The sequence below is a fragment of the Scyliorhinus torazame genome, chromosome 4 (genome assembly GCF_047496885.1).
Source record: "Scyliorhinus torazame isolate Kashiwa2021f chromosome 4, sScyTor2.1, whole genome shotgun sequence".
NCBI lineage: Eukaryota > Metazoa > Chordata > Chondrichthyes > Carcharhiniformes > Scyliorhinidae > Scyliorhinus > Scyliorhinus torazame.
The window spans coordinates 359,695,980-359,723,798 of NC_092710.1; the positions used below are offsets into that span (position 1 = coordinate 359,695,980).

Consider the following 27,819-nt stretch of genomic DNA (forward strand, 5'->3'; position numbering starts at 1 on the left):
CCCTCCCAATCCAACACTGACACCATCATCATCCCACACACAATACACACCCTCCCAATCCAACACTGACACCATCACCATCCCACACACAATACACACCCTCCCAATCCAACACTGACACCATCACCATCCCACACACAATACACACCCTCCCAATCCAACACTTACACCATCATCCCACACACAATACACACCCTCCCAATCCAACACTGACACCATCATCCCACACACAATACACAACCTCCCAGTCCAACACTGACACCATCACCATCCCGCACACAATACACACCCTCCCAATCCAACACTGACACCATCACCATCCCGCACACAATACACACCCTCCCAATCCAACACTGACACCATCACCATCCCGCACACAATACACACCCTCCCAATCCAACACTGACACCATCATCATCCCACACACAATACACACCCTCCCAATCCATCACTGACACCATCATCATCCCACACACAATACACACCCTCCCAATCCAACACTGACACCATCATCATCCCACATACAATACACACCCTCCCAATCCAACACTGACACCATCATCCCGCACACAATACACAACCTCCCAATCCAACACTGACACCATCATCATCCCACACACAATACACAGCCTCCCAATCCAACACTGACACCATCATCATCCCGCACACAATACACAGCCTCCCAATCCAACACTGACACCATCATCCCGCACACAATACACAACCTCCCAATCCAACACTGACACCATCATCATCCCACACACAATACACAGCCTCCCAATCCAACACTGACACCATCACCATCCCACACACAATACACACACTCCCAATCCAACACCGACACCATCAACATCCCACACACAATACACAGCCTCCCAATCCAACACTGACACCATCATCATCCCACACACAATACACAGCCTCCCAATCCAACACTGACACCATCACCATCCCACACACAATACACACACTCCCAATCCAACACTGACACCATCATCCCACACACAATACACACCCTCCCAATCCAACACTGACACCATCATCATCCCACACACAATACACACCCTCCCAATCCAACACTGACACCATCATCATCCCACACACAATACACACCCTCCCAATCCAACACTGACACCATCACCATCCCACACACAATACACACCCTCCCAATCCAACACTGACACCATCACCATCCCGCACACAATACACAGCATCCCAATCCAACACTGACACCATCATCCCGCACACAATACACACCCTCCCAATCCAACACTGACACCATCACCATCCCACACACAATACACAGCATCCCAATCCAACACTGACACCATCATCCCGCACACAATACACACCCTCCCAATCCAACACTGACACCATCACCATCCCACACACAATACACACCCTCCCAATCCAACACTGACACCATCACCATCCCACACACAATACACACCCTCCCAATCCAACACTGACACCATCACCATCCCACACACAATACACACCCTCCCAATCCAACACTGACACCATCACCATCCCGCACACAATACACAGCATCCCAATCCAACACTGACACCATCATCCCGCACACAATACACACCCTCCCAATCCAACACTGACACCATCACCATCCCACACACAATACACAGCATCCCAATCCAACACTGACACCATCATCCCGCACACAATACACACCCTCCCAATCCAACACTGACACCATCACCATCCCGCACACAATACACACCCTCCCAATCCAACACTGACACCATCACCATCCCACACACAATACACACCCTCCCAATCCAACACTGATACGGTGTTCCGGTTTCCCCCCAGACCAAAGGTGTGCAGTTTAGGTGGCGCTGTGGGGTTACGGGGATCGGATGGGGGATTGGCCTACGTGAGATGCTCTTTCAGAGTGTCAGTTCAGATCCGATTACAAGCAATGATTGTTAATTGGGTACGTTGACATATTGGGTGATCCAGTGCCCCAGAGTCTACAGGGGAGGAGCGGGCCCCTCACTCGAGGTGGCTGCCTCGCCTCGTTCCTCAATGTCAGAAACTGATTGCAGCGTTCACACCAGAACAGAAAATAGGCGAGCAGCTGTGCACCACCTGCTCGCTCGATCATGCTCCATCAGTCAAAATTAACATGGTAGATCTGGGAGTCCATTTTCCCAGATAATGGAATACTCTCCACTTGCCTGGGTGAGCGCAGCTCCAACAACACTCAAGAAGCTCGTCACCATCCAGGACAAAACAGCCCAGCTTGATTGCTCCCCTTCCACAAACATTCACTCCCTCCACCACCGACACACAGTGACAGCCGTGTGCACCATCTACAGGATGCACTGCAGTACCTCACCAAGGTTCCTTAGACAGCACCTTCCACCCCACGATCACTGCCATCTCGCAGGACAAGAGCAGCAGATACCTGGGAACCCCACCACCTGGAGGTTCCCCTCCCAGTCACTCACCACCCTGACTGGGAAATATATCGCCGTTCCTTCACTGTCGCTGGGGCAACATCCTGGAACTCCCTCCATAACAGCACAGCGGGAGTACCTACACCTCAGGGACTGCAGCGGTTCAAGAAGGAAACTCACCCCCACCTTCTGAAGGGCAACTAGGGATGGGCAATAAACGCTGGTCTGACCAGCGACACCCACGTGCCAGGGATTTATCGAGAGATTGTGTGTGTGCCAGGAATGGTATTAAACAGACCAAAGGATTGAAATAATTGCAGATAAGATTGGAATTCTCACTCAGTATCTGAATGACAAAAAGGTGGTGGACATTTCACACAACTCAGCTCATCCCACACCGACCCCCTCCCTCGTACCCCGATATCACCGGGTCCCCCCCACACTGACTCTCCTCCCTCGCACCCCGATATCACCGGGTCCCCACAGTGACCCCCCCTCCCTCGCACCCCAATATCACCAGGTCCCCCCCATACTGACCCCCTCCCTCGCACCCCGATATCACCGGGTCCCCCCCACACTGACTCTCCTCCCTCGCATCCCGATATCACCGGGTCCCCCCCACACTGACTCTCCTCCCTCGCACCCCGATATCACCGGGTCCCCACAGTGACCCCCCCTCCCTCGCACCCCAATATCACCGGGTCCCCCCCATACTGACCCCCTCCCTCGCACCCCGATATCACCGGGTCCCCCCCACACTGACCCCCCTCCCTCGCACCCCGATCTCACCGGCTCACCCCCACAGTGACCCCCCCTCCCTCGCACCCCGATATCACCGGGTCCCCCCCACACCGACCCCCTCCCTCGCACCCCGATATCACCGGGTCCCCCCCATACTGACCCCCTCCCTCGCACCCCGATATCACCGGGTCCCCCCCACACTGACCCCCCTCGCTCGCACCCCGATCTCACCGGCTCACTCCCACAGTGACCCCCCCTCCCTCGCACCCCGATATCACCGGGTCCCCCCCACACCAACCCCCTCCCTCGCACCCCGATATCACCGGGTCCCCCCCACACTGACCCCCCTCCCTCGCACCCCGATATCACCGGGTCCCCCCCACAGTGACCCCCCCTCCCTCGCATCCCGATATCACCGGGTCCCCCCCACACTGACTCTCCTCCCTCGCACCCCGATATCACCGGGTCCCCACAGTGACCCCCCCTCCCTCGCACCCCAATATCACCGGGTCCCCCCCATACTGACCCCCTCCCTCGCACCCCGATATCACCGGGTCCCCCCCACACTGACCCCCCTCCCTCGCACCCCGATATCACCGGGTCCCCCCCACACCGACCCCCTCCCTCGTACCCCGATATCACCGGCTCACCCCCACAGTGACCCCCCCTCCCTCGCACCCCGATATCACCGGGTCCCCCCCACACCGACCCCCTCCCTCGTACCCCGATATCACCGGGTCCGCCCCACACCGACCCCCTCCCTCGCACCCCGATATCACCGGCTCACCCCCACAGTGACCCCCCCTCCCTCGCACCCCGATATCACCGGGTCCCCCCCACACTGACACCCTCCCTCGTACCCCGATATCATCAGGTCCCCCCCACACACACCCCCTCCCTCGCACCCCGATATCACCGGGTCCCCCCCCACAGTGACCCCCCCCTCCCTCGCACCCCGATATCACCGGGTCCCCCCCACACCGACCCCCTCCCTCGCACCCCGATATCACCGGGTCCCCCCCACACCGACCCCCCCTCCCTCGCACCCCGATATCACCGGGTCCCCCCACACCGACCCCCTCCCTTCACCCCGATATCACCGGGTCCCCCCCACATCGACCCCCTCCCTCGCACCCCGATATCACCGGGTCCCCCCCACACCGACCCCCCTCCCTCGCACCCCGATATCACCGGGTCCCCCCCACAGTGACCCCCCCTCCCTCGCACCCTGATATCACCGGCTCACCCCCACACCGACCCCCTCCCTAGTACCCCGATATCACCGGGTCCCCCCCCACAGTGACCCCCCCTCCGTCGTACCCCGATATCACCGGGTCCCCCCCAATACTGACCCCCCTCCCTTGCACCCCGATATCACCGGGTCCCCCCCACACTGACTCTCCTCCCTCGCACCCCGATATCACCGGGTCCCCCCCACAGTGACCCCCCCTCCCTCGCACCCCGATATCACCGGGTCCCCCCCCACAGTGACCCCCCCTCCCTCGCACCCCGATATCACCGGGTCCCCCCCACAGTGACCCCACTCCCTCGCACCCCGATATCACCGGGTCCCCCCCACACTGACCCCCTCCCTCGCACCCCGATATCACCGGGTCCCCCCCACACTGACCCCCTCCCTCGCACCCCGATATCACCGGCTCACCCCCACAGTGACCCCCTCCCTTGCACCCCGATATCACCGGGTCCCCCCCACACCGACCCCCTCCCTCGCACCCCGATATCACCGGGTCCCCCCCACAGTGAACCCCTCCCTCGTACCCCGATATCACCAGGTCCCCCCCACACCGACCCCCTCCCTCGTACCCCGATATCACCGGGTCCCCCCCAATACTGACCCCCCTCCCTCGCACCCTGATATCACCGGCTCACCCCCACAGTGACCCCCCCTCCCTCGCACCCCGATATCACCGGGTCCCCCCCACACCGACCCCCTCCCTCGCACCCCGATATCACCGGGTCCCCCCCATACTGACCCCCTCCCTCGCACCCCGATATCACCGGGTCCCCCCCACACTGACCCCCCTCCCTCGCACCCCGATATCACCGGGTCCCCCCCACACTGACCCCCCTCCCTCGCACCCCGATATCACCGGGTCCCCCCCACACCGACCCCCTCCCTCGTACCCCGATATCACCGGCTCACCCCCACAGTGACCCCCCCTCCCTCGCACCCCGATATCACCGGGTCCCCCCCACACCGACCCCCTCCCTCGTACCCCGATATCACCGGGTCCGCCCCACACCGACCCCCTCCCTCGCACCCCGATATCATCAGGTCCCCCCCACACACACCCCCTCCCTCGCACCCCGATATCACCGGGTCCCCCCCCACAGTGACCCCCCCCTCCCTCGCACCCCGATATCACCGGGTCCCCCCCACACCGACCCCCTCCCTCGCACCCCGATATCACCGGGTCCCCCCCACACCGACCCCCCCTCCCTCGCACCCCGATATCACCGGGTCCCCCCACACCGACCCCCTCCCTTCACCCCGATATCACCGGGTCCCCCCCACATCGACCCCCTCCCTCGCACCCCGATATCACCGGGTCCCCCCCACACCGACCCCCCTCCCTCGCACCCCGATATCACCGGGTCCCCCCCACAGTGACCCCCCCTCCCTCGCACCCTGATATCACCGGCTCACCCCCACACCGACCCCCTCCCTAGTACCCCGATATCACCGGGTCCCCCCCCACAGTGACCCCCCCTCCGTCGTACCCCGATATCACCGGGTCCCCCCCAATACTGACCCCCCTCCCTTGCACCCCGATATCACCGGGTCACCCCCACACTGACCCCCCTCCCTCGCACCCCGATATCACCGGGTCCCCCCCACAGTGACCCCCCCTCCCTCGCACCCCGATATCACCGGGTCCCCCCCCACAGTGACCCCCCCTCCCTCGCACCCCGATATCACCGGGTCCCCCCCCACAGTGACCCACCCTCCCTCGCACCCCGATATCACCGGGTCCCCCCCACAGTGACCCCCCTCCCTCGCACCCCGATATCACCGGGTCCCCCCCACACTGACCCCCTCCCTCGCACCCCGATATCACCGGCTCACCCCCACAGTGACCCCCTCCCTTGCACCCCGATATCACCGGGTCCCCCCCACACCGACCCCCTCCCTCGCACCCCGATATCACCGGGTCCCCCCCACAGTGAACCCCTCCCTCGTACCCCGATATCACCAGGTCCCCCCCACACCGACCCCCTCCCTCGTACCCCGATATCACCGGGTCCCCCCCAATACTGACCCCCCTCCCTCGCACCCTGATATCACCGGGTCCCCCCCACACTGACCCCCCTCCCTTGCATCCCGATATCACCGGCTCACCCCCACACTGACCCCCCTCCCTCGCACCCCGATATCACCGGGTCCCCCCCACACTGACCCCCCTCCCTTGCACCCCGATATCACCGGGTCCCCCCCACACTGACCCCCCTCCCTTGCACCCCGATATCACCGGGTCCCCCCCACACTGACCCCCCTCCCTTGCACCCCGATATCACCAGGTCCCCCCCATACTGACCCCCTCCCTTGCACCCCGATATCACCGGGTCCCCCCCACACTGACCACCCTCCATCGCACCCCGATATCACCGGATTCCCTCCCACACTGACCCCCCTCCCTCGCACCCCGATATCACCGGGTCCCCCCCCACACTGACCACCCTCCATCGCACCCCGATATCACCGGGTCCCCCCCACACTGACCCCCTCCATCGCACCCCGATATCACCGGATTCCCTCCCACACTGACCCCCCTCCCTCGCACCCCGATATCACCGGTTCCCCCCCCACACTGACCCCCTCCCTCGCACCCCGATATCACCGGGTCCCCCCCACAGTGACCCCCCCTCCCTCGCATCCCGATATCACCGGGTCCCCCCCAATACTGACCCCCCTCCCTCGCACCCTGATATCACCGGCTCACCCCCACACTGACCCCCCTCCCTCTGCACCCAGGAAGACAATTCTCCTACCCCGTGACCCACCCATTCCGATACCACTGCACCGTCCCATACGAAGGCATCAATTCTGGCCGTCGTATCACAGTTCTCGTACTCCGCAGATACGTTAAAGTTTCAGCAAAGCAGTAAGTTTTTTTTAGCAACCGTAGGTTTTAGAAAATGATCTTTTTTTGGTTTTGAAGCTGAGCACACTGCATTGCAGGAGAACGTGTGAGGGCTCGTACGTTGTTCACGAGTGCATGCACCAGTGTGTGTGCCATAATGTGTGTGGGCACGTGAATGTGTCTAGCCGGATGTGCATGTGTGCGCGCGTGTGTGTGTATCTGGGACTGCGTGTGTGTGTGTGCGTGTACCTGGGATTGTGTATGTGGTGTATCTGGGATTGTGTGTGTGGTGTATCTGGGATTGTGTGTGTGGTGTATCTGGGATTGTGTGTGTGTGTATCTGGGATTGTGCGTGTGGTGTATCTGGGATTGTGTGTGAGTGTATCTGGGATTGTGTGTGAGTGTATCTGGGATTGTGTGTGTGTGTGTGTGTGTGTACCTGGGATTGTGTGTGTGGTGTATCTGGGATTGTGTGTGTGGTGTATCTGGGATTGTGTGTGTGGTGTATCTGGGATTGTGTGTGTGGTGTATCTGGGATTGTGTGTGTGTGTATCTGGGATTGTGTGTGTGAATGTATCTGGGATTTTGTGTGAGTGTATCTGGGATTGTGTGTGAGTGTATCTGGGATTGTGTGTGTGTGTATCTGGGATTGTGTGTGTGAGTGTATCTGGGATTGTGTGTGTGTGTATCTGGGATTGAGTGTGTGTGTGTGTGTATCTGGGATTGTGTGTGTGTGTGTGTGTGTGTGTACCTGGGATTGTGTGTGTGGTGTATCTGGGATTGTGTGTGTGGTGTATCTGGGATTGTGTGTGTGTGTATCTGGGATTGTGTGTGTGAATGTATCTGGGATTTTGTGTGAGTGTATCTGGGATTGTGTGTGAGTGTATCTGGGATTGTGTGTGTGTGTATCTGGGATTGTGTGTGTGTGTGTGTGTGTGTGTGTGTGTGAGTGTATCTGGGATTGTGTGTGTGTGTATCTGGGATTGTGCGTGTGGTGTATCTGGGATTGTGTGTGTGGTCTATCTGGGATTGTGTCTGGTGTATCTGGGATTGTGTCTGAGTGTATCTGGGATTGTGAGAGAGTGTATCTGGGATTGTGTGAGAGTGTATCTGGGATTGTGTGTGTGGTGTATCTGGGATTGTGTGAGAGTGTATCTGGGATTGTGTGTGTGTATCTGGGATTGTGTCTGGTGTATCTGGGATTGTGTCTGGTGTATCTGGGATTGTGTGAGAGTGTATCTGGGATTGTGTGTGTGTATCTGGGATTGTGTGTGTGGTGTATCTGGGATTGTGTGAGAGTGTATCTGGGATTGTGTGTGTGTATCTGGGATTGTGTGTGTGGTGTATCTGGGATTGTGTCTGGTGTTTCTGGGATTGTGCCTGGTGTATCTGGGATTGTGTGTGTGGTGTATCTGGGATTGTGTGAGAGTGTATCTGGGATTGTGTGAGAGTGTATCTGGGATTGTGTGTGTGTATCTGGGATTGTGTGTGTGGTGTATCTGGGATTGTGTCTGGTGTATCTGGGATTGTGCCTGGTGTATCTGGGATTGTGTGCGAGTTTATCTGGGATTGTGTGTGTGGTGTATCTGGGATTGTGTGTGTGGTGTATCTGGGATTGTGTCTGAGTGTATCTGGGATTGTGAGATAGTGTATCTGGGATTGTGTGTGTGTATCTGGGATTGTGTGAGAGTGTATCTGGGATTGTGTGAGAGTGTATCTGGGATTGTGTGAGAGTGTATCTGGGATTGTGTGTGTGTATCTGGGATTCTGTGTGTGGTGTATCTGGGATTGTGTCTGGTGTATCTGGGATTGTGTGAGAGTGTATCTGGGATTGTGTGTGTGTATCTGGGATTGTGTCTGGTGTATCTGGGATTGTGTCTGAGTGCATCTGGGATTGTGAGAGAGTGTATCTGGGATTGTGTGCGAGTGTATCTGGGATTGTGTGTGTGGTGTATCTGTGATTGTGTGTGTGTATCGGTGATTGTGTGTGAGTGTATCTGGGATTGTGTGTGTGTATCTGGGATTGTGTGAGAGTGTATCTGGGATTGTGTGTGTGTATCTGGGATTGTGTCTGGTGTATCTGGGATTGTGTCTGAGTGCATCTGGGATTGTGAGAGAGTGTATCTGGGATTGTGTGCGAGTGTATATGGGATTGTGTGTGTGGTGTATCTGGGATTGTGAGCGAGTGTATCTGGGATTGTGTGTGGTGTATCTGGGATTGTGTGTGTATCTGGGATTGTGTCTGGTGTATCTGGGATTGTGTGTGTGTATCTGTGATTGTGTGTGAGTGTATCTGGGATTGTGAGAGAGTGTATCTGGGATTGTGTGTGTATCTGGGATTGTGTCTGGTGTATCTGGGATTGTGTGAGAGTGTATCTGGGATTGTGTGTGTGTATCTGGGATTGTGTGAGAGTGTATCTGGGATTGTGTCTGGTGTATCTGGGATTGTGTGAGAGTGTATCTGGGATTGTGTGAGAGTGTATCTGGGATTGTGTGTGTATCTGGGATTGTGTCTGGTGTATCTGGGATTGTGTGAGAGTGTATCTGGGATTGTGTGTGTGTATCTGGGATTGTGTGTGTGTATCTGGGATTGTGTCTGGTGTATCTGGGATTGTGTGTGTGTATCTGGGATTGTGTCTGGTGTATCTGGGATTGTGTGTGTGTATCTGGGATTGTGTCTGGTGTATTTGGGATTTTGTCTGAGTGCACCTGGGATTGTGAGAGAGTCTATCTGGGATTGTGAGAGAGTCTATCTGGGATTGTGTGAGAGTCTATCTGGGATTGTGTGAGAGTCTATCTGGGATTGTGAGAGAGTCTATCTGGGATTGTGAGAGAGTCTATCTGGGATTGTGTGAGAGTCTATCTGGGATTGTGTGAGAGTCTATCTGGGATTGTGTGAGAGTGTAGCTGGGATTGTGAGAGTGTACCTGGGATTGCATGTGGTGTATCTGTGATTGTGTGTGAGTGTATCTGGGATTGTGTGTATGTATCTGTGATTGTGTGTGAGTGTATCTGGGATTGTGTGTGTGTATCTGTGATTGTGTGTGAATGTATCTGGGATTGTGTGTTGATTCAAGCGTACATGATAATGCTGGGATTTGAATGGGATTTCCCCTTCATTCTCAGTGATTGCAACAATCGCTCCTGGAAAATAGAGCCCCTCCCTCCCTCCTCAACAACGCAGCCCCTCCGCCCCTCCTCAACAACACAGCCCCTCCGTCCCTCCTCAACAACACAGCCTCTCCCTCCCTCCTCAACAACACAGCCCCTCCGTCCCTCCACAACAACACAGCCCCTCCCTCCCTCAATAACACAGCCTCTCACTCCCTCCTCAATAACATAGCCCCACCCTCCTCCCCAATAACACAGCCCCTCCCTCCCTCCTCAATAACACAGCCCCACCCTCCTCAATAACACAGCCCCACCCTCCTCAATAACACAGCCCCTCCCTCCTCAATAACACAGCCCCTCCCTCCCTCCTCAATAACACAGCCCCTCCCTCCTCAATAACACAGCCCCTCCCTCCCTCCTTAATAACATAGCCCCACCCTCCTCCCCAATAACACAGCCCCTCCCTCCCTCCTCAATAACACAGCCCCACCCTCCTCAATAACACAGCCCCTCCCTCCCTCCTCAATAACACAGCCCCACTCTCTTCCCCAATAACACAGCCCCTCACTCCCTCCTTAATAACACAGCCCATCCCTCCCTCCTCAATGACACAGCCCCTCCCTCCCTCAATAACACAGCCCCTCACTCCCTCCCTCCCTCAATAACACAGCCCATCCCTCCCTCCTCAATAACACAGCCCCTCATTCCCTCAATGACACAGCCCCTCCCTCCCGCCTCAATAACACAGCCCCTCATTCCCTCAATAACACAGCCCCTCACTCCCTCCTCAATGACATAGCCCCTCCCTCCCTCCTCAATAACACAACCCCTCACTCCCTCCTCAATGACACAGCCCCTCACTCCCTCCTCCCTCCCTCAATAACACAGCCCCTCACTCCTCCCTCCTCAATAACACAGCCCCTCACTCCCTCCTCCCTCACTTTCTCCTCAATAACACAGCCCCTCATTCCCTCAATAACACAGCCCCTCACTCCCTCCTCCCTCCCTCAATAACACAGACCCTCACTCCCTCCTCCCTCAATAACACAGCCGCTCACTCCCTCCTCAATAACACAGCCCTCACTCCCTCCTCAATAACACAGCCCCTCACTCCCTCCTCACTCACTCCCTCCTCAATAACACAGCCCCTCACTCCCTCCTCCCTCCTCAATAACACAGCCCCTCACTCCCTTATCTCTCCCTCAATAACAGCCCCTCACTCCCTCCTCACTCGCTCCCTCCTCAATAACACAGCCCCTCACTCCCTCCCTCAATAACACAGCCCCTCACTCCCTCCTCCCTCCGCAATAACACAGCCCCTCACTCCCTCCTCCTCAATAACACAGCCCCTCATTCCCTCCTCAATAACAGAGCCCCTCACTCCCTCCTCAATAACACAGCCCCTCACTCCCTCCTCTCTCCTCAATAACACAGCCCCTCCCTCCCTTCTCCCTCCCTCAATAACAGCCCCTCACTCCCTCCTCCCTCCTCAATAACACAGCCCCTCACTCCCTCCTCAATAACACAGCCCCTCACTCCCTCCTCAATAACACAGCCCCTCATTCCCTCCTCCCTCCGCAATAACACAGCCCCTCACTCCCTCCTCAATGACACAGCCCCTCACTCCCTCCTCAATAACAGAGCCCCTCACTCCCTCCTCAATAACACAGCCCCTCACTCCCTCCTCTCTCCTCAATAACCCAGCCCCTCACTCCCTTCTCCCTCCCTCCCTCAATAACAGCCCCTCACTCCCTCCTCCCTCCTCAATAACACAGCCCCTCACTCCCTCCTCAATAACACAGCCCCTCACTCCCTCCTCAATAACACAGCCCCTCACTCCCTCCTCCCTCCTCAATAACACAGCCCCTCACTCCCTCCTCAATAACACAGCCCCTCACTTCCTCCTCAATAACACAGCTCCTCACTCCTTCCTCTCTCCTCAATAACACAGCCCCTCCCTCCCACCTCCCTCCTCAATAACAGCCTCACTCCCTCCTTCCTCAATAACACAGCCCCTCACTCCCTCCTCCCTCACTCCCTCGCCATTAACACAGCCCCTCCCTCCCTTCTCCCTCACTCTCTCGCCATTAACACAGCCCCTCCCTCCCTCTTCAATAACACAGCCCCTCACTCCACAGGAGTGAGACTGGGGATCAGATGTACAAATGGTGATGGATCACTGAGATTGTTGATCACGTCAAGGTTCTGATATATTACCCGGCGTTAGAATGTGGATCACATGTAGAGATGGTGAGGGATTACACGGAGTGAGATTGTGGATCACATGTAGAGATGGTGAGGGATCACGGAGTGAGATTGTGGATCACATGTAGAGATGGTGAGGGATCACTCGGAGTTAGATTGTGGATCACATGTGAAGATGGTGAGGGATCACGGAGTGAGGTAGTGGATCACATGTAGAGATGGTGAGGGATCACTCGGAGTGAGATTGTGGATCACATGTAGAGATGGTGAGGGATCACACGGAGTGAGATTGTGGATCACATGTAGAGATGGTGAGGGATCACAGAGTGAGATTGTGGATCACATGTAGAGATGGTGAGGGATCACTCGGAGTGAGGTAGTGGATCACATGTAGAGATGGTGAGGGATCACTCGGAGTGAGATTGTGGATCACATGTGGAGATGGTGCGGGATCACTCGGAGTGAGATTGTGGATCACATGTAGAGATGGTGAGGGATCACTCGGAGTGAGATTGTGGATCACATGTAGAGCTGGTGAGGGATCACGGAGTGAGATTGTGGATCACATGTAGAGATGGTGAGGGATCAGTCGGAGTGAGGTAGTGGATCACATGTAGAGATGGTGAGGGATCATACGGAGTGAGATTGTGGATCACATGTAGAGATGGTGAGGGATCACATGGAGTGAGATTGTGGATCACATGTAGAGATGGTGAGGTATCACATGGAGTGCGATTGTGGATCACATGTAGAGATGGTGAGGGATCACACGGAGTGAGTTGGTGGATCACATGTAGAGATGGTGAGGGATCACACGGAGTGAGGTAGTGGATCACATGTAGAGATGGTGAGGGATCACACGGAGTGAGGTAGTGGATCACATGTAGAGATGGTGAGGGATCACACGGAGTGAGGTAGTGGATCACATGTAGAGATGGTGAGGGATCACACGGAGTGAGATTGTGGATCACATGTAGAGATGGTGAGGGATCACACGGAGTGAGATTGTGGATCACACGTAGAGATGGTGAGGGATCACACGGAGTGAGATTGTGGATCACATGTAGAGATGGTGAGGGATCACACGGAGTGAGATTGTGGATCACATGTAGAGATGGTGAGGGATCACACGGAGTGAGATTGTGGATCACATGTAGAGATGGTGAGGGATCACACAGAGTGAGATTGTGGATCACATGTAGAGATGGTGAGGGATCACTCGGAGTGAGGTAGTGGATCACATTTAGAGATGGTGAGGGATCACACGGAGTGAGATTGTGGATCACATGTAGAGATGGTGAGGGATCACACAGAGTGAGATTGTGGATCATACGTGGAGATGGTGAGGGATCACGGAGTGAGATTGTGGATCACATGTAGAGATGGTGAGGGATCACACAGAGTGAGGTAGTGGATCACATGTAGAGATGGTGAGGGATCACGGAGTGAGATTGTGGATCACATGTAGAGATGGTGAGGGATCACACGGAGTGAGATTGTGGATCACATGTAGAGATGGTGAGGGATCACATGGAGAGATGGTGAGGGATCACGGAGTGAGATTGTGGATCACATGTAGAGATGGTGAGGGATCACACGGAGTGAGATTGTGGATCACATGTAGAGATGGTGAGGGATCACGCTGAGTGAGATTGTGGATCACATGTAGAGATGGTGAGGGATCACACAGAGTGAGATTGTGGATCACATGTAGAGATGGTGAGGGATCACACGGAGTGAGGTAGTGGATCACATGTAGAGATGGTGAGGGATCACACGGAGTGAGATTGTGGATCACATGTAGAGATGGTGAGGGATCACACAGAGTGAGATTGTGGATCACATGTAGAGATGGTGAGGGATCACACGGAGTGAGATTGTGGATCACATGTAGAGATGGTGAGGGATCACGGAGTGAGATTGTGGATCACATGTAGAGATGGTGAGGGATCACACGGAGTGAGATTGTGGATCACATGTAGAGATGGTGACGGATCACACGGAGTGAGGTAGTGGATCACATGTAGAGATGGTGAGGGATCACACGGAGTGAGGTAGTGGATCACATGTAGAGATGGTGAGGGATCACATGTAGAGATGGTGAGGGATCACACAGAGTGAGATTGTCCTATGGATTGTATTGAGACAGGATTTGATATAGAATCTATACATTGCATAAATACTTCCCAAAACCCCTTGGGCCCAGCGTATGGAACATGCAGTGAGAAGCCACTGACCCGTGTCCAGCAGTCTGTGTAAACTCTGCTGAATGGGGGCAAGGATGTGAGAGCTTGAAATTATTGCCGTTAGTTGCTGCTGGGACCCACAGACCCCAGAATTTGACCAGCACCTCTCCCCCGCTCCAGTCCCCAAATCCCACCCCCACCCCCACCCCGGGTCAGCTCTTGGACACAAAGCGAGCCCACACCTGTTGCAACTGTGACCGTGAAATGCGGAGGACCGAGGGCATCATTCGGTGGCTGCCTGGGATCAGGGGCATGTGTCTCCGTGACGATGCTGGCACGTGCGCTGGACTGCTCTCTGCCGAGCGACTCCGCTGCAGGAAGGTACTGCTGGGGTGAGGATAGTGTTCAGTCTCCAGGGATGAGGAGGCGAACACAGAGGACGCCAGTCTCCTGATTGGGCTGTACCGCGGGATGGAATTCTGGGGCATCTGATCCAGTTCCTCCTCCTCAAACTGAAAGACAAACCCAGGGCCGAGGCCACAGTCAGATACAGCGAGGCTACAGAGGGGCTAGGACCCGAAGGAGCCAGGCCCAGGGAAACCTGGGCTAGGACCCGAGCCAGTGACCGAGGGACTGGAGTTTAAACCCCACGCAGGCAGTGTGAATATCTGAATTCACCTGAAGAAGTTTGTGAATGGGAAGGTGAGGTTGTTGTTGGAACCCAACTTCCTCCTCAGCTCAATCCGAAAGGAAACTTGTCTTTGCAATGTGGTCTGCAGACTCGGTGCAAAACCCCAGCAGGACTAACTCACAACTAAATCACTGCCTAACATTAAAATAACCCGGATCGAAGGTTCAGCAACCGGGGACCGGCCAGAACGGTGGTCGTCAGCCACACCCACATCCGGAAACTGAACACAACATCCATCAGTTACAGGGAATTCGGGCGTTCCCCAAGGGACAGTGGATCAGTAACTCCTGCTGCTGCCAATGGCCACGGAGCCTCAATAGACAGTCGGAGGGAGGAGCGGAGTCAGCTGTCCCCACGGCAGGTACGGGGCACAGCCTCTCCCCATCCAGGCAGTGACAGGCACCACATTCCCACACCGCCTCCCAGGAATCAGCCTGCCAGCAGCCTCGATAGCTCAGGATTAGTCCAGGAAGCTCCAGAAATACAAACCATCACCAGGGAAAACCGGGAATGAGTGGAGCACACAGCCAACTGGGAGGGAGAGCGAGGGGAGGGGGAGGGAGGGCGAGCGAGGGGAGGGGGAGGGAGGGAGAGCGAGGGGAGGGAGGGAGAGCGGGGGGAGGCAGAGAGAGGGAGAGCGAGGGGAGCGGGGAGGAAGGGGAGGGGGAGGGATGGCGAGGGGAGGTAGGGAGGGAGGGAGGGGGGCAAGGGGAGGGGGAGGGGAGAACATAAGAACTAGGAGCAGGAGTGCGCCATCTGGCCCCTCGAGCCTGCTCCGCCATTCAATGAGATCATGGCTGATCTTTGTGGACTCAGCTCCACTTTCCGGCCCGTACACCATATCCCCGAATCCCTTTATTCTTTAGAAAGGTATCTATCTGTTTCTTAAAAACATTTAATGAAGGAGCCTCTACTGCTTCACTGGGCAAGGAATTCCAGAGATTCACAACCCTTTGGGTGAAGAAGTTCCTCCTAAACTCAGTCCTAAAACTACTTCCCCTTATTTTGAGGCTATGCCCCCTAGTTCTGCTTTCACCTGCCAGTGGAAACAACCTGCCCACATCTATCCTGTCTATTCCCTTCATAATTTTATATGTTTCTATAAGATCCCCCCTCATCCTTCTAAATTCCAACGAGTACAGTCCCAGTTACTCAACCTCTCCTCGTAATCCAACCCCTTCAGCTCTGGGATAAACCTAGTGAATCTCCTCTGCACACCCTCCAGTGCCAGTACGTCCTTTCTCAAGTAAGGAGACCAAAACTGAACACAATACTCCAGGTGTGGCCTCACTAACACCTTATACAATTGCAGCATCTGCGACTCATGCACTAGCACACCCAGGTCTCTCTGCACAGCGGCATGTTTTAATATTTTATCATTTAAATAATAATCCCTTTTGCTGTTATTCCGACCAAAATGGATAACCTCACATTTGTCAACATTGTATTCCATCTGCCAGACCCTAGCCCATTCACTTAGCCTATCCAAATCCCTCTGCAGACTTCCAGTATCCTCTGTACTTTTTGCTTTACCACTTATCTTAGTGTCGTCTGCAAACTTGGACACGTTGCCCTAGGTCCCCAACTCCAAATCATCTATGTAAATTGTGAACAGTTGTGGGCCCAACACTGATCCCTGAGGGACATCACTAGCTACTGATTGCCAACCAGAGAAACACCCATTAATCCCCACTCTTTTGCTTTCTATTAATTAACCAATCCTCTATCCATGCTGCTACTTTCCCCTTAATGCCATGCATCTTTATCTTATGCAACAACCTTTTGTGTGGCACCTTGTTAAAGGCTTTCTGGAAATCCAGATATACCACATCCATTGGCTCCCCGTTATCTACCGCACTGGTAATGTCCTCAAAAAATTCCACTCAATTAGTTAGGCACGACCTGCCCTTTCTGAACCCATGCTGCGTCTGCCCAATGAAATGAAAATCGCTTATTGACACAAGTAGGCTTCAAATGAAGTTACTGTGAAAAGCCCCTAGTCGCCACATTCCGGCGCCTGTTCGGGGAGGCTGGTACGGGAATTGAACCGTGCTGCTGGCCTGCCTTGGTCTGTTTTCAAAGCCAGCTATTTAGGCCAGTGCGCTAAACCAGCCAAACCAATGGGACAATTTCCATCCAAATGCCTCACTATTTCTTCCTTGATGATAGATTCCAGCATCTTCCCTACTACCGAAGTTAAGCTCACTGGCCTATAATTACCCGCTTTCTGCCGACCTCCTTTTTTAAACAATGGTGTCAAGTTTGCTAATTTCCAATCCGCCGGGACCACCCCAGAGTCTAGTGAATTTTGGTAAATTATCACTAGTGCATTTGCAATTTCCCTAGCCATCACTTTTAGCACTCTGGGATGCATTCCATCAGGGCCAGGAGACTTGTCTACCTTTAGCCCCATTAGCTTGCCCATCACTACCTCCTTGGTGATAACAATCCTCTCAAGGTCCTCACCTGTCATAGCCTCATTTCCACCAGTCACTGGCATGTTATTTGTGTCTTCCACTGTGAAGACCGACCCAAAAAACCTGTTCAGTTCCTCAGCCATTTCCTCATCTCCCATTATTAAATCTCCCTTCTCATCCTCTAAAGGACCAATATTTTCCTTAGCCACTCTTTTTTGTTATACATTTGTAGAAACTTTTCCTGTTTTATATATTTATAGAAACTTTTACTATCTGTTATTATATTCTGAGCAAGTTTACTCTCATAATCTATCTTACTCTTCTTTATAGCTTTTTTCGTAGCTTTCTGTTGCCCGCTAAAGATTTCCCAGTCCTCTAGTCTCCCACTAATCTTTGCCACTTTGTATGCTTTTTCCTTCAATTTGATATTCCCCCTTACTTCCTTAGGTATTCATGGTCGATTTTCCCTCTTTCTACTGTCCTTCCTTTTTGTTGGTATAAACCTTTGCTGGGCACTGTGAAAAATCGCTCGGAAGTTTCTCCACTGTTCCTCAACTGTTTCACCATAAAGTCTTTGCTCCCAGTCTACCTTAGCTAGCCCTTCTCGCACCCCATTGCAATCTCCTTTGTTTAAGCACAAAACACTAGCGTTTGATTTTACCTTCTCACCCTCCATCTGTATTTTAAATTCCACCATATTGTGATTGCTCCTTCCGAGAGGATCCCTAACTATGAGATCATTAATCAATCATGTCTCATTACACAGGACCAGATCTAGGACCGCTTGTTCCCTCGTAGGTTCCATTACATACTGTTCGAGGAAACTATCGCGGATACATTCTATAAACTCCTCCTCAAGGCTGCCTTGACCGACCTGGTTAAACCAATCGACATGTCGATTAAAATCCCCCATGATAACTGCTGTACTATTTCTACATGCATCCGTTATTTCTTTGTTTATTGCCTGCCCCATCACAATGTTACTATTTGGTGGCCTATAGATTACTCCTATCAGTGACTTTTTCACCTTACTATTCCTGATTTCCACCCAAATGGATTCAACCTTATCCTCCATCGCACCGATGTCATCCCTTACTATTGCCTGGATGTCATCCTTAAATAACAGAGCTACACCACTAAACTACACCACTTACCAACCACTCTTTCCTTCCGAATAGTTTGATACCCTCGGATATTTAACTCCCAGTCGTGACCATCCTTTAACCATGTTTCAGTAATGGCCACTAAATCATAGTCATTCACGATGATTTGCGCCATCAACTCATTTACCTTATTCCAAATACTACGAGCATTCAGGTAAAGTACACTTATGTTGGCTTTTTTACCTCTGCTTTGAATCTTAACACCTCGATCAGTAACCTCTCCTAAGTTATTTTTCCTTTAATTTTACTCTTAATTTCCCTTGTCGTTGAACCCATATCTTCATGTAACAACCTGCCGCATCGCTTACCATTAATGTTTTCACTTCCCGTTTTATTTCTTTTAGTATTCCTGGGCCTATTCACTGAGCTCCTCTCAGTCACTGTACCTTGTACTGTGGCCCTTTTTGATTTTTGACTATGGCTTCTCTGCCTTACACTTTCCCCCTTACTGCCATTTGTTTCTGTCCCCGTTTTACTTTCCACCGTTTTCCTACAATGGATCCCATCCCCCTGCCACATTAGTTTTAACCCTCCCCAACAGCTCTAGCAAACACTCCCCCAGGGCATTGGTTCCAGTCCTGCCCAGGTGCAAGCCATCCGGTTTGTACTGGTCCCACCTCCCCCAGAACCGGTTCCAATGCCCCAGGAATTGAATCCCTCCCTCTTGCACCTTCTCTCTCTCTCTCGAGCCACGCAATAATCCTATCTATCCTGACATTCCCACTCTGGCTAGCTCGTGGCACTGGTAGCAATCCTGAGATTAGTACCTTTGAGGTCCTTCTTTTTAGTTTAACTCCTAACTCCCTGAATTCAGCTTGGGAGGAGGGAGGGTGAGGGGAGGGGGCAGGAAGGGAGGGTGAGGGGTGGGGGTCAGAGAGGGAGGGAGGCAGAGAATGCGATGGTGGGGATGGTGTGGTTTTCCTGTGTGACCTTGTGTGGGATTGTCGGTTTCCTCGGCCGGGTGTTGACCAGGGGGCTGGGCCTGGTGTTGACCAGGGGGCTGGGCCTGGGTGTTGACCAGGGGGCTGGGCCGGGTGTTGACCACAGGGCTGGGCCGGGTGTTGACCAGGGGGCTGGGCCTGGTGTTGACCAGGGGGCTGGGCCTGGTGTTGACCAGGGGGCTGGGCCTGGTGTTGACCAGGGGGCTGGGCCTGGTGTTGACCACGGAGCTGGGCCTGGTGTTGACCACGGGGCTGGGCCTGGTGTTGACCACGGGGCTGGGCCTGGTGTTGACCACGGGGCTGGGCCTGGTGTTGACCACGGGGCTGGGCCTGGTGTTGACCACGGGGCTGGGCCTGGTGTTGACCACGGGGCTGGGCCTGGTGTTGACAACGGGGCTGGGCCTGGTGTTGACCACGGGGCTGGGCCTGGTGTTGACCACGGGGCTGGGCCTGGTGTTGACCACGGGGCTGGGCCTGGTGTTGACCACGGGGCTGGGCCTGGTGTTGACCACGGGGCTGGGCCTGGTGTTGACCACGGGGCTGGGCCTGGTGTTGACCAGGGGGCTGGGCCTGGTGTTGACCAGGGGGCTGGGCCTGGTGTTGACCAGGGGGCTGGGCCTGGTGTTGACCAGGGGGCTGGGCCTGGTGTTGACCACGGAGCTGGGCCTGGTGTTGACCACGGGGCTGGGCCTGGTGTTGACCACGGGGCTGGGCCTGGTGTTGTCCACGGGGCTGGGCCTGGTGTTGACCACGGGGCTGGGCCTGGTGTTGACCACGGGGCTGGGCCTGGTGTTGACCAGGGGGCTGGGCCTGGGTGTTGACCAGGGGGCTGGGCCTGGTGTTGACCAGGGGGCTGGGCCTGGTGTTGACCAGGGGGCTGGGCCTGGTGTTGACCACGGGGCTGGGCCTGGTGCTGACCAGGGGGCTGGGCCTGGTGTTGACCACGGGGCTGGGCCTGGTGTTGACCACGGGGCTGGGCCTGGTGTTGACCAGGGGGCTGGGCCTGGTGTTGACCACGGGGCTGGGCCTGGTGTTGACCACGGGGCTGGGCCTGGTGTTGACCAGGGGGCTGGGCCTGGGTGTTGACCAGGGGGCTGGGCCTGGTGTTGACCACGGGGCTGGGCCTGGTGTTGACCACGGGGCTGGGCCTGGTGTTGACCAGGGGGCTGGGCCTGGTGTTGACCACGGGGCTGGGCCTGGTGTTGACCACGGGGCTGGGCCTGGTGTTGACCAGGGGGCTGGGCCTGGGTGTTGACCAGGGGGCTGGGCCTGGTGTTGACCACGGGGCTGGGCCTGGTGTTGACCACGGGGCTGGGCCTGGTGTTGACCACGGGGCTGGGCCTGGTGTTGACCAGGAGGCTGGGCCTGGGTGTTGACCAGGGGGCTGGGCCTGGGTGTTGACCAGGGGGCTGGGCCGGGTGTTGACCACAGGGCTGGGCCGGGTGTTGACCAGGGGGCTGGGCCTGGTGTTGACCAGGGGGCTGGGCCTGGTGTTGACCAGGGGGCTGGGCCTGGTGTTGACCACGGAGCTGGGCCTGGTGTTGACCAGGGGGCTGGGCCTGGTGTTGACCACGGGGCTGGGCCTGGTGTTGACCAGGGGGCTGGGCCTGGTGTTGACCAGGGGGCTGGGCCTGGGTGTTGACCACGGGGCTGGGCCTGGGTGTTGACCAGGGGGCTGGGCCGGGTGTTGACCACAGGGCTGGGCCGGGTGTTGACCAGGGGGCTGGGCCTGGTGTTGACCAGGGGGCTGGGCCTGGTGTTGACCAGGGGGCTGGGCCTGGTGTTGACCACGGAGCTGGGCCTGGTGTTGACCACGGGGCTGGGCCTGGTGTTGACCACGGGGCTGGGCCTGGTGTTGACCACGGGGCTGGGCCTGGTGTTGACCACGGGGCTGGGCCTGGTGTTGACCACGGGGCTGGGCCTGGTGTTGACCACGGGGCTGGGCCTGGTGTTGACCACGGGGCTGGGCCTGGTGTTGACCACGGGGCTGGGCCTGGTGTTGACCACGGGGCTGGGCCTGGTGTTGACCAGGGGGCTGGGCCTGGTGTTGACCAGGGGGCTGGGCCTGGTGTTGACCAGGGGGCTGGGCCTGGTGTTGACCAGGGGGCTGGGCCTGGTGTTGACCAGGGGGCTGGGCCTGGTGTTGACCACGGGGCTGGGCCTGGTGTTGACCACGGGGCTGGGCCTGGTGTTGACCAGGGGGCTGGGCCTGGTGTTGACCACGGGGCTGGGCCTGGTGTTGACCACGGGGCTGGGCCTGGTGTTGACCAGGGGGCTGGGCCTGGTGTTGACCACGGGGCTGGGCCTGGTGTTGACCACGGGGCTGGGCCTGGGTTGACCAGGGCGCTGGGCCTGGTGTTGACCACGGGGCTGGGCCTGGTGTTGACCACGGGGCTGGGCCTGGTGTTGACCAGGGGGCTGGGCCTGGGTGTTGACCAGGGGGCTGGGCCTGGTGTTGACCAGGGGGCTGGGCCTGGTGTTGACCAGGGGGCTGGGCCTGGTGTTGACCAGGGGGCTGGGCCTGGTGTTGACCACGGGGCTGGGCCTGGTGTTGACCAGGAGGCTGGGCCTGGTGTTGACCACGGGGCTGGGCCTGGTGTTGACCACGGGGCTGGGCCTGGTGTTGACCACGGGGCTGGGCCTGGTGTTGACCAGGGGGCTGGGCCTGGTGTTGACCAGGGGGCTGGGCCTGGTGTTGACCAGGGGGCTGGGCCTGGTGTTGACCACGGGGCTGGGCCTGGTGTTGACCAGGGGGCTGGGCCTGGTGTTGACCACGGGGCTGGGCCTGGTGTTGACCAGGGGGCTGGGCCTGGTGTTGATGCCCATCCTACCCCCTCGACCTGCCCCCTCCCCTCGCGCTCTGACCCTGGGGATGCCCGGCATTGCCAGTACTCACCTGTGGTTCGGAGCCGGAGAGGTCGGACTCTCTCCTCCTGCAGCGTGGGGCTGGTTGGGAATGATGTAGTGGTGACCGCCCAGGGCTAGGTGCTCGAGGCTGCCTCACGCTCTCTCTGCACACGCTCTCTCTGCACACGCTCTCCTCATCTCCCTTCACCTTTACTTCCTGGCTTTTGGGTCGGACAGCAGCCTCTGCTCCCTCCAGGGGTCGCAGTTCCTCTGGCTCCTCGTCTGTTGTTCCGGAGGAACTTGCCTCCACGCCAGGATGGAAGTCTTTCAGTTCAGTCCTGTCAATAATCACCCAATCTTTGCTGTCAAAGTCCTCCTCCTCAGCCAGAGGAACTGAGCGGAACGCCGTACTCAGAGCCTCGTGCTCTACCGAGGCAGACGCCTCCATCTTGCCGCTACACTGCTTCTCGCCTGGGCCGTGTGCCGTGTTCACGGACAACATCTGTGCTTGTTGCGACGAGTACACATGTCGTGAGGGAGATCCCATATAGTCCATCCGTGACCTGCAACACACCAACAGTTCATGTCACAGATAAACAAAACATAACGACCACCTAACACCTCAGGAAATGTCCGTATGTCACACTCCTGATCTCGTTTTGTCAATAAAATCAGAACAAATGGATGCCGCAGGTGACTCGGTGGAGGGTGAGGGGTCAGGTGAGGCTCAGCAAGGGTTGGGGGGGGGGGGGGGCGGGGGGGGCGGGTCAGGTGTTTGACAGTCGGCCTCAAGGGGGAGGCAGTGTTGGTTGGTAAGAACATAGAGTGCAGAAGGAGGCCATTCGGCCCATCGAGTCTGCACTGACCCACCTAAGCCCTCATTTCCACCCTATCCCCGTAACCCAATAACTCCTCCTAACCTTTTTGGACACTAAGGGGCAATTTGACATGACCAATCCACCTAACCTGCACATCTCTGGACTGTGGGAGGAAACTGGAGCACCCGGAGGAAACCCACGCAGACACGGGGAGAAGGTGCCAACTCCGCACAGACAGTGACCCAGCGGGGAATCGAACCTGGGACCCTGGAGCTGTGAAGCCACAGTGCTAGCCACTTGTGCTACCGTGCCGCCCTAGGCTGGGAGGTTTGAGATGGAGGAGGTTGCAGTTATGCGATGGTGACGGGTGCACTAGAGGGGAGGTGGGTGGCACAGGTGAGCGGATAGAGCCCCAACTGGGACGATGCGGGGTTTGTGAAGGGGGCGCTGGGTGCCATCCCGGATTGGGGCACCCATGAGTTAATCGAAGGGCAGGGGGGGGGACTGGAATGTGGAGCTGGAACGGGAGCATTAACCTCCCTCTCTGGTACACAAGGCACCAGAGTCAAGGATTGACGTCTTTGTGGTGGAAAAGGCCCTATTGCCTGGCGTTAAGAGGTCGGGGTACTCGGCAATCGGGATTTGGGACCACGCTGCACATTGGATGGACGCGGCTTTGGAGAAGAGGGTAGCCCAGAGATCGGGGTGGAGAATGAATGTGGGGTTGTCAGCGGACCGGAACCTCTGTGATAAGACTGGGAAGGTGATCGCGGAGTATGTGGGGTGTGATTGCACGGGGGGGGGGTCGCAGTCAGTGTTCTGGGAAACTCTGAAGGCGGTAGTGAGGGGGGTGGAGGTGATCTCGTTCAAGGTTCAGGTGGGTAGGGAGGAGAGGGAGGATCGCCAAACACTGATAGAGGAGATTTTGGAGGCGGATGGGAGGGTCACGGATCCGGCCCTCCCAGCCATGAGAAACGGGTTGCAGGTGAGGTTCGGCCAATTGCCCGCGGGGAAAGCGGTGTGTCAGCTGAGGAGGGTGAGGGGGGCTGTTTAGAGGTCTGAAATGAAAAATGAAATGAAAACCTTTACTGTCACAAGTAGACTTCAAATGAAGTTACTGTGAAAAGCCCCTAGTCGCCACATTCCGGCGTCTGTTCGGGGAGGCCGGTACGGGAATTGAACCGTGCTGCTGGCCTGCCTTGGTCTGCTTTAAAAGCCAGCTCCTTAGCCCTGTGCTAAACCAGCCCCTGAGGTATGGGGCGTATGCAGGCCGACCGGCTCCAGAGGGAGGCAGCGGCGAGGGAGATAGTCCGGTACGGGATAGGACGGGAAAGCTGGTGGTGGCCCCAGAGCAGATTAATAAAGTATTTGAGGACTTTTATAGAGACCTGCATAGGTCGGAGCCACCGGAGGAGGAGTGGGAGGTGAGGGAATTTCTAGATGGGCTGGAGTATCCGAGGTTGGGGATGCGGAGAGGGCAGGGTTGGCGGGGCCGGGGGGGGGAGCAGGAGGTGAAGGACGCGATTGGGAGGATGCAGGCAGGGAAGCTGGAGGCCCCGAAAGCTGGAGGCCCCGAAAGCTGGAGGCCCCGAACGCTGGAGGCCCCGAAAGCTGGAGGCCCCGAACGCTGGAGGCCCCGAACGCTGGAGGTCCCGAACGCTGGAGGCCCCGAAAGCTGGAGGCCCCGAACGCTGGAGGCCCCGAACGCTGGAGGCCCCGAACGCTGGAGGCCCCGAACGCTGGAGGCCCCGAACGCTGGAGGCCCCGAAAGCTGGAGGCCCCGAACGCTGGAGGCCCCGAACGCTGGAGGTCCCGAAAGCTGGAGGCCCCGAACGCTGGAGGCCCCGAACGCTGGAGGCCCCGAACGCTGGAGGCCCCGAACGCTGGAGGCCCCGAACGCTGGAGGCCCCGAACGCTGGAGGCCCCGAACGCTGGAGGCCCCGAACGCTGGAGGCCCCGAACGCTGGAGGCCCCGAACGCTGGAGGCCCCGAACGCTGGAGGCCCCGAACGCTGGAGGCCTCGATGCGCTTCTGGTTCAATTTTATCTGAAGTTTAAGGACAATAATAATCTATGTTGTCACAAGTAGGCTTACATTAACACTGCAATGAGGTTACTGTAAAATCCCCTCGTCGCCACATTCCGGCGCCTGTTCGGGTCACAGAGGGAGAATTCAGAATGTCCAATTCACCAACAGCACGTCATTCGGGACTTGTGGGAGGAAACCGGAGCACCCGGAGGAAACCCACGCAGACACGGGGTGAACTCCGCACAGTGACCCAAGACGGGAATCGAACCCGGGTCCCTGCGCTGTGAAGCAACAGTGCTAACCACTGTGCTGCCCTACACGTTGGCGCCATTGATGGTGGGAATGTTTGAGGATGCGAAGGGTAGGGGACAGGCTTCCATCTCGCTGTTGTTAACGAAGGATAAGGAACCGGTGGAGTGTGGGTCGTGTAGGCCCATATCTCTGCTGGATGCAGATGGCACGATGCTAGCGTTAAGGTTGGAAGGGTGTCTCCAGAAGGTGATCGGGGAGGACCAGGAGGGGGTTCCTGAAGGTCACGTTCTCGAACGTGAGGACATTGCGGAATGTGGTGCTTTCTCCGGCGGAGAAGGGAGACGGAGCAGGTGGTGGCACTGGAGGGGTAGAAGGCGTTTGATCAGGTAGAGTGCGGGTATTTCATGGCGGTGCTGGACAGATTTGGGATTGGGCCAAAGTTTGTGGCGTGGGTACGGCTGCTGTGGAAGGAACCGATGGCGAGTGTGCGCGTGAACAGCATGAATTCAGGGAATGTCACACTACATCGGGATACAAGGCAGGGATGTTCCATGTCCCCCCTTGTGTTTGCATTGGCTATAGAGCCCTTGGCCATTGCGCTGAAGAGCTCGGGATTGTGGAAGGGGAGAGTGAGGTGAGGGGGGAGCACAGTGCTTTTCACAGTAACTTCATTGCAGTGTCAATGTAAGCCTACTTGTGACAATAAAGATTGATATATTTATGCCGACGACCTGCTGTTATATTACTGTGAAAAGCCCCTAGTCACCACATTCCGGCGTCTGTTCGGGGAGGCCGGTACGGGAATTGAACCATGCTGCTGGCCTGCCTTGGTCTGCTTTAAAAGCCAGCTCCTTAGCCCTGTGCTAAACCAGCCCCTGAGGTATGGGGTGTATGCAGGCCGGCCGGCTCCAGAGGGAGGCAGCGGCGAGGGTGATAGTCCGGTACCCTCGCTGTTGTTGGGGAGCATAATGGAGCTGTCCCAGAGATTCAGGACAGTTTCAGGGTATAAGCGAGTATTTTATGGTCTCCCCACCTGGGATTGGAGCTGGGGAGGGAGGAGGTTGCAATTTCGCTTGGCAGCAAACCACTTGAGATATTTGGGGGTGCAGGTGGCCCGGGACTGGACAGGGCTTGGGAAGTTTAATTTCACTAGCTTGGGGGGTGGGGGGGGATGCAGGCGGATTTGCTGAGGTGGGATAATCTGCCTTCGCCTTTGATCCTTCGCCTCGCTGATCACTCGCAGGCGTGACCGAGGGCAGATGTTTGAGCCTTCGTCTCGCTGATCACTCGCAGGCAGGAGCGAGGGCAGATGTTTGAGCCTTCGCCTCGCTGATCGCTCGCAGGCAGGAGCGAGGGCAGATGTTTGAGCCTTCGCCTCGCTGATCGCTCGCAGGCGTGAGCAGATGTTTGAGCCTTCGCCTCGCTGATCACTCGCAGGCGTGAGCGAGGGCAGATGTTTGAGCCTTCGCCTCGCTGATCACTCGCAGGCAGGAGCGAGGGCAGATGTTTGAGCCATCGCCTCGCTGTTCACTCGCAGGCGTGAGCGAGGGCAGATGTTTGAGCCTTCGCCTCGCTGATCACTCGCAGGCATGAGCGACGGCAGATGTTTGAGCCTTGGCCTCGCTGATCGCTCGCAGGCGTGAGCGACAGCAGATGTTTGAGCCTTGGCCTCGCTGATCGCTCGCAGGCATGAGCGACGGCAGATGTTTGAGCCTTGGCCTCGCTGATCGCTCGCAGGCGTGAGCGAGGGCAGATGTTTGAGCCTTGGCCTCGCTGATCGCTCGCAGGCGTGAGCGACGGCAGATGTTTAAGCCTTGGCCTCGTTGATCGCTCGCAGGCATGAGCGACGGCAGATGTTTGAGCCTTCGCCTCGCTGATCGCTCGCAGGCATGAGCG

At 56.7% G+C, this 27,819-nt stretch overlaps 1 protein-coding gene across 3 annotated transcripts in view; it reads right to left on the bottom strand.

Moving 5' to 3' along the window:
* The window catches only part of LOC140411218 (tau-tubulin kinase 1-like), a 399,055-nt gene that overhangs the window by 222,952 nt on the left and 148,284 nt on the right, over positions 1-27,819 (bottom strand). For 2 of the 3 annotated variants that reach the window (XM_072500323.1, XM_072500325.1), the window contains 2 exons: positions 22,875-23,388; positions 15,009-15,278 (listed from right to left, as the gene is read on the bottom strand). In XM_072500323.1, the coding sequence (XP_072356424.1) occupies positions 15,009-15,278; positions 22,875-23,388 (784 nt within the window). The remainder of the gene's footprint in view (positions 1-15,008; positions 15,279-22,874; positions 23,389-27,819) is intronic. The other variant, XM_072500324.1, reaches the window with a different exon arrangement.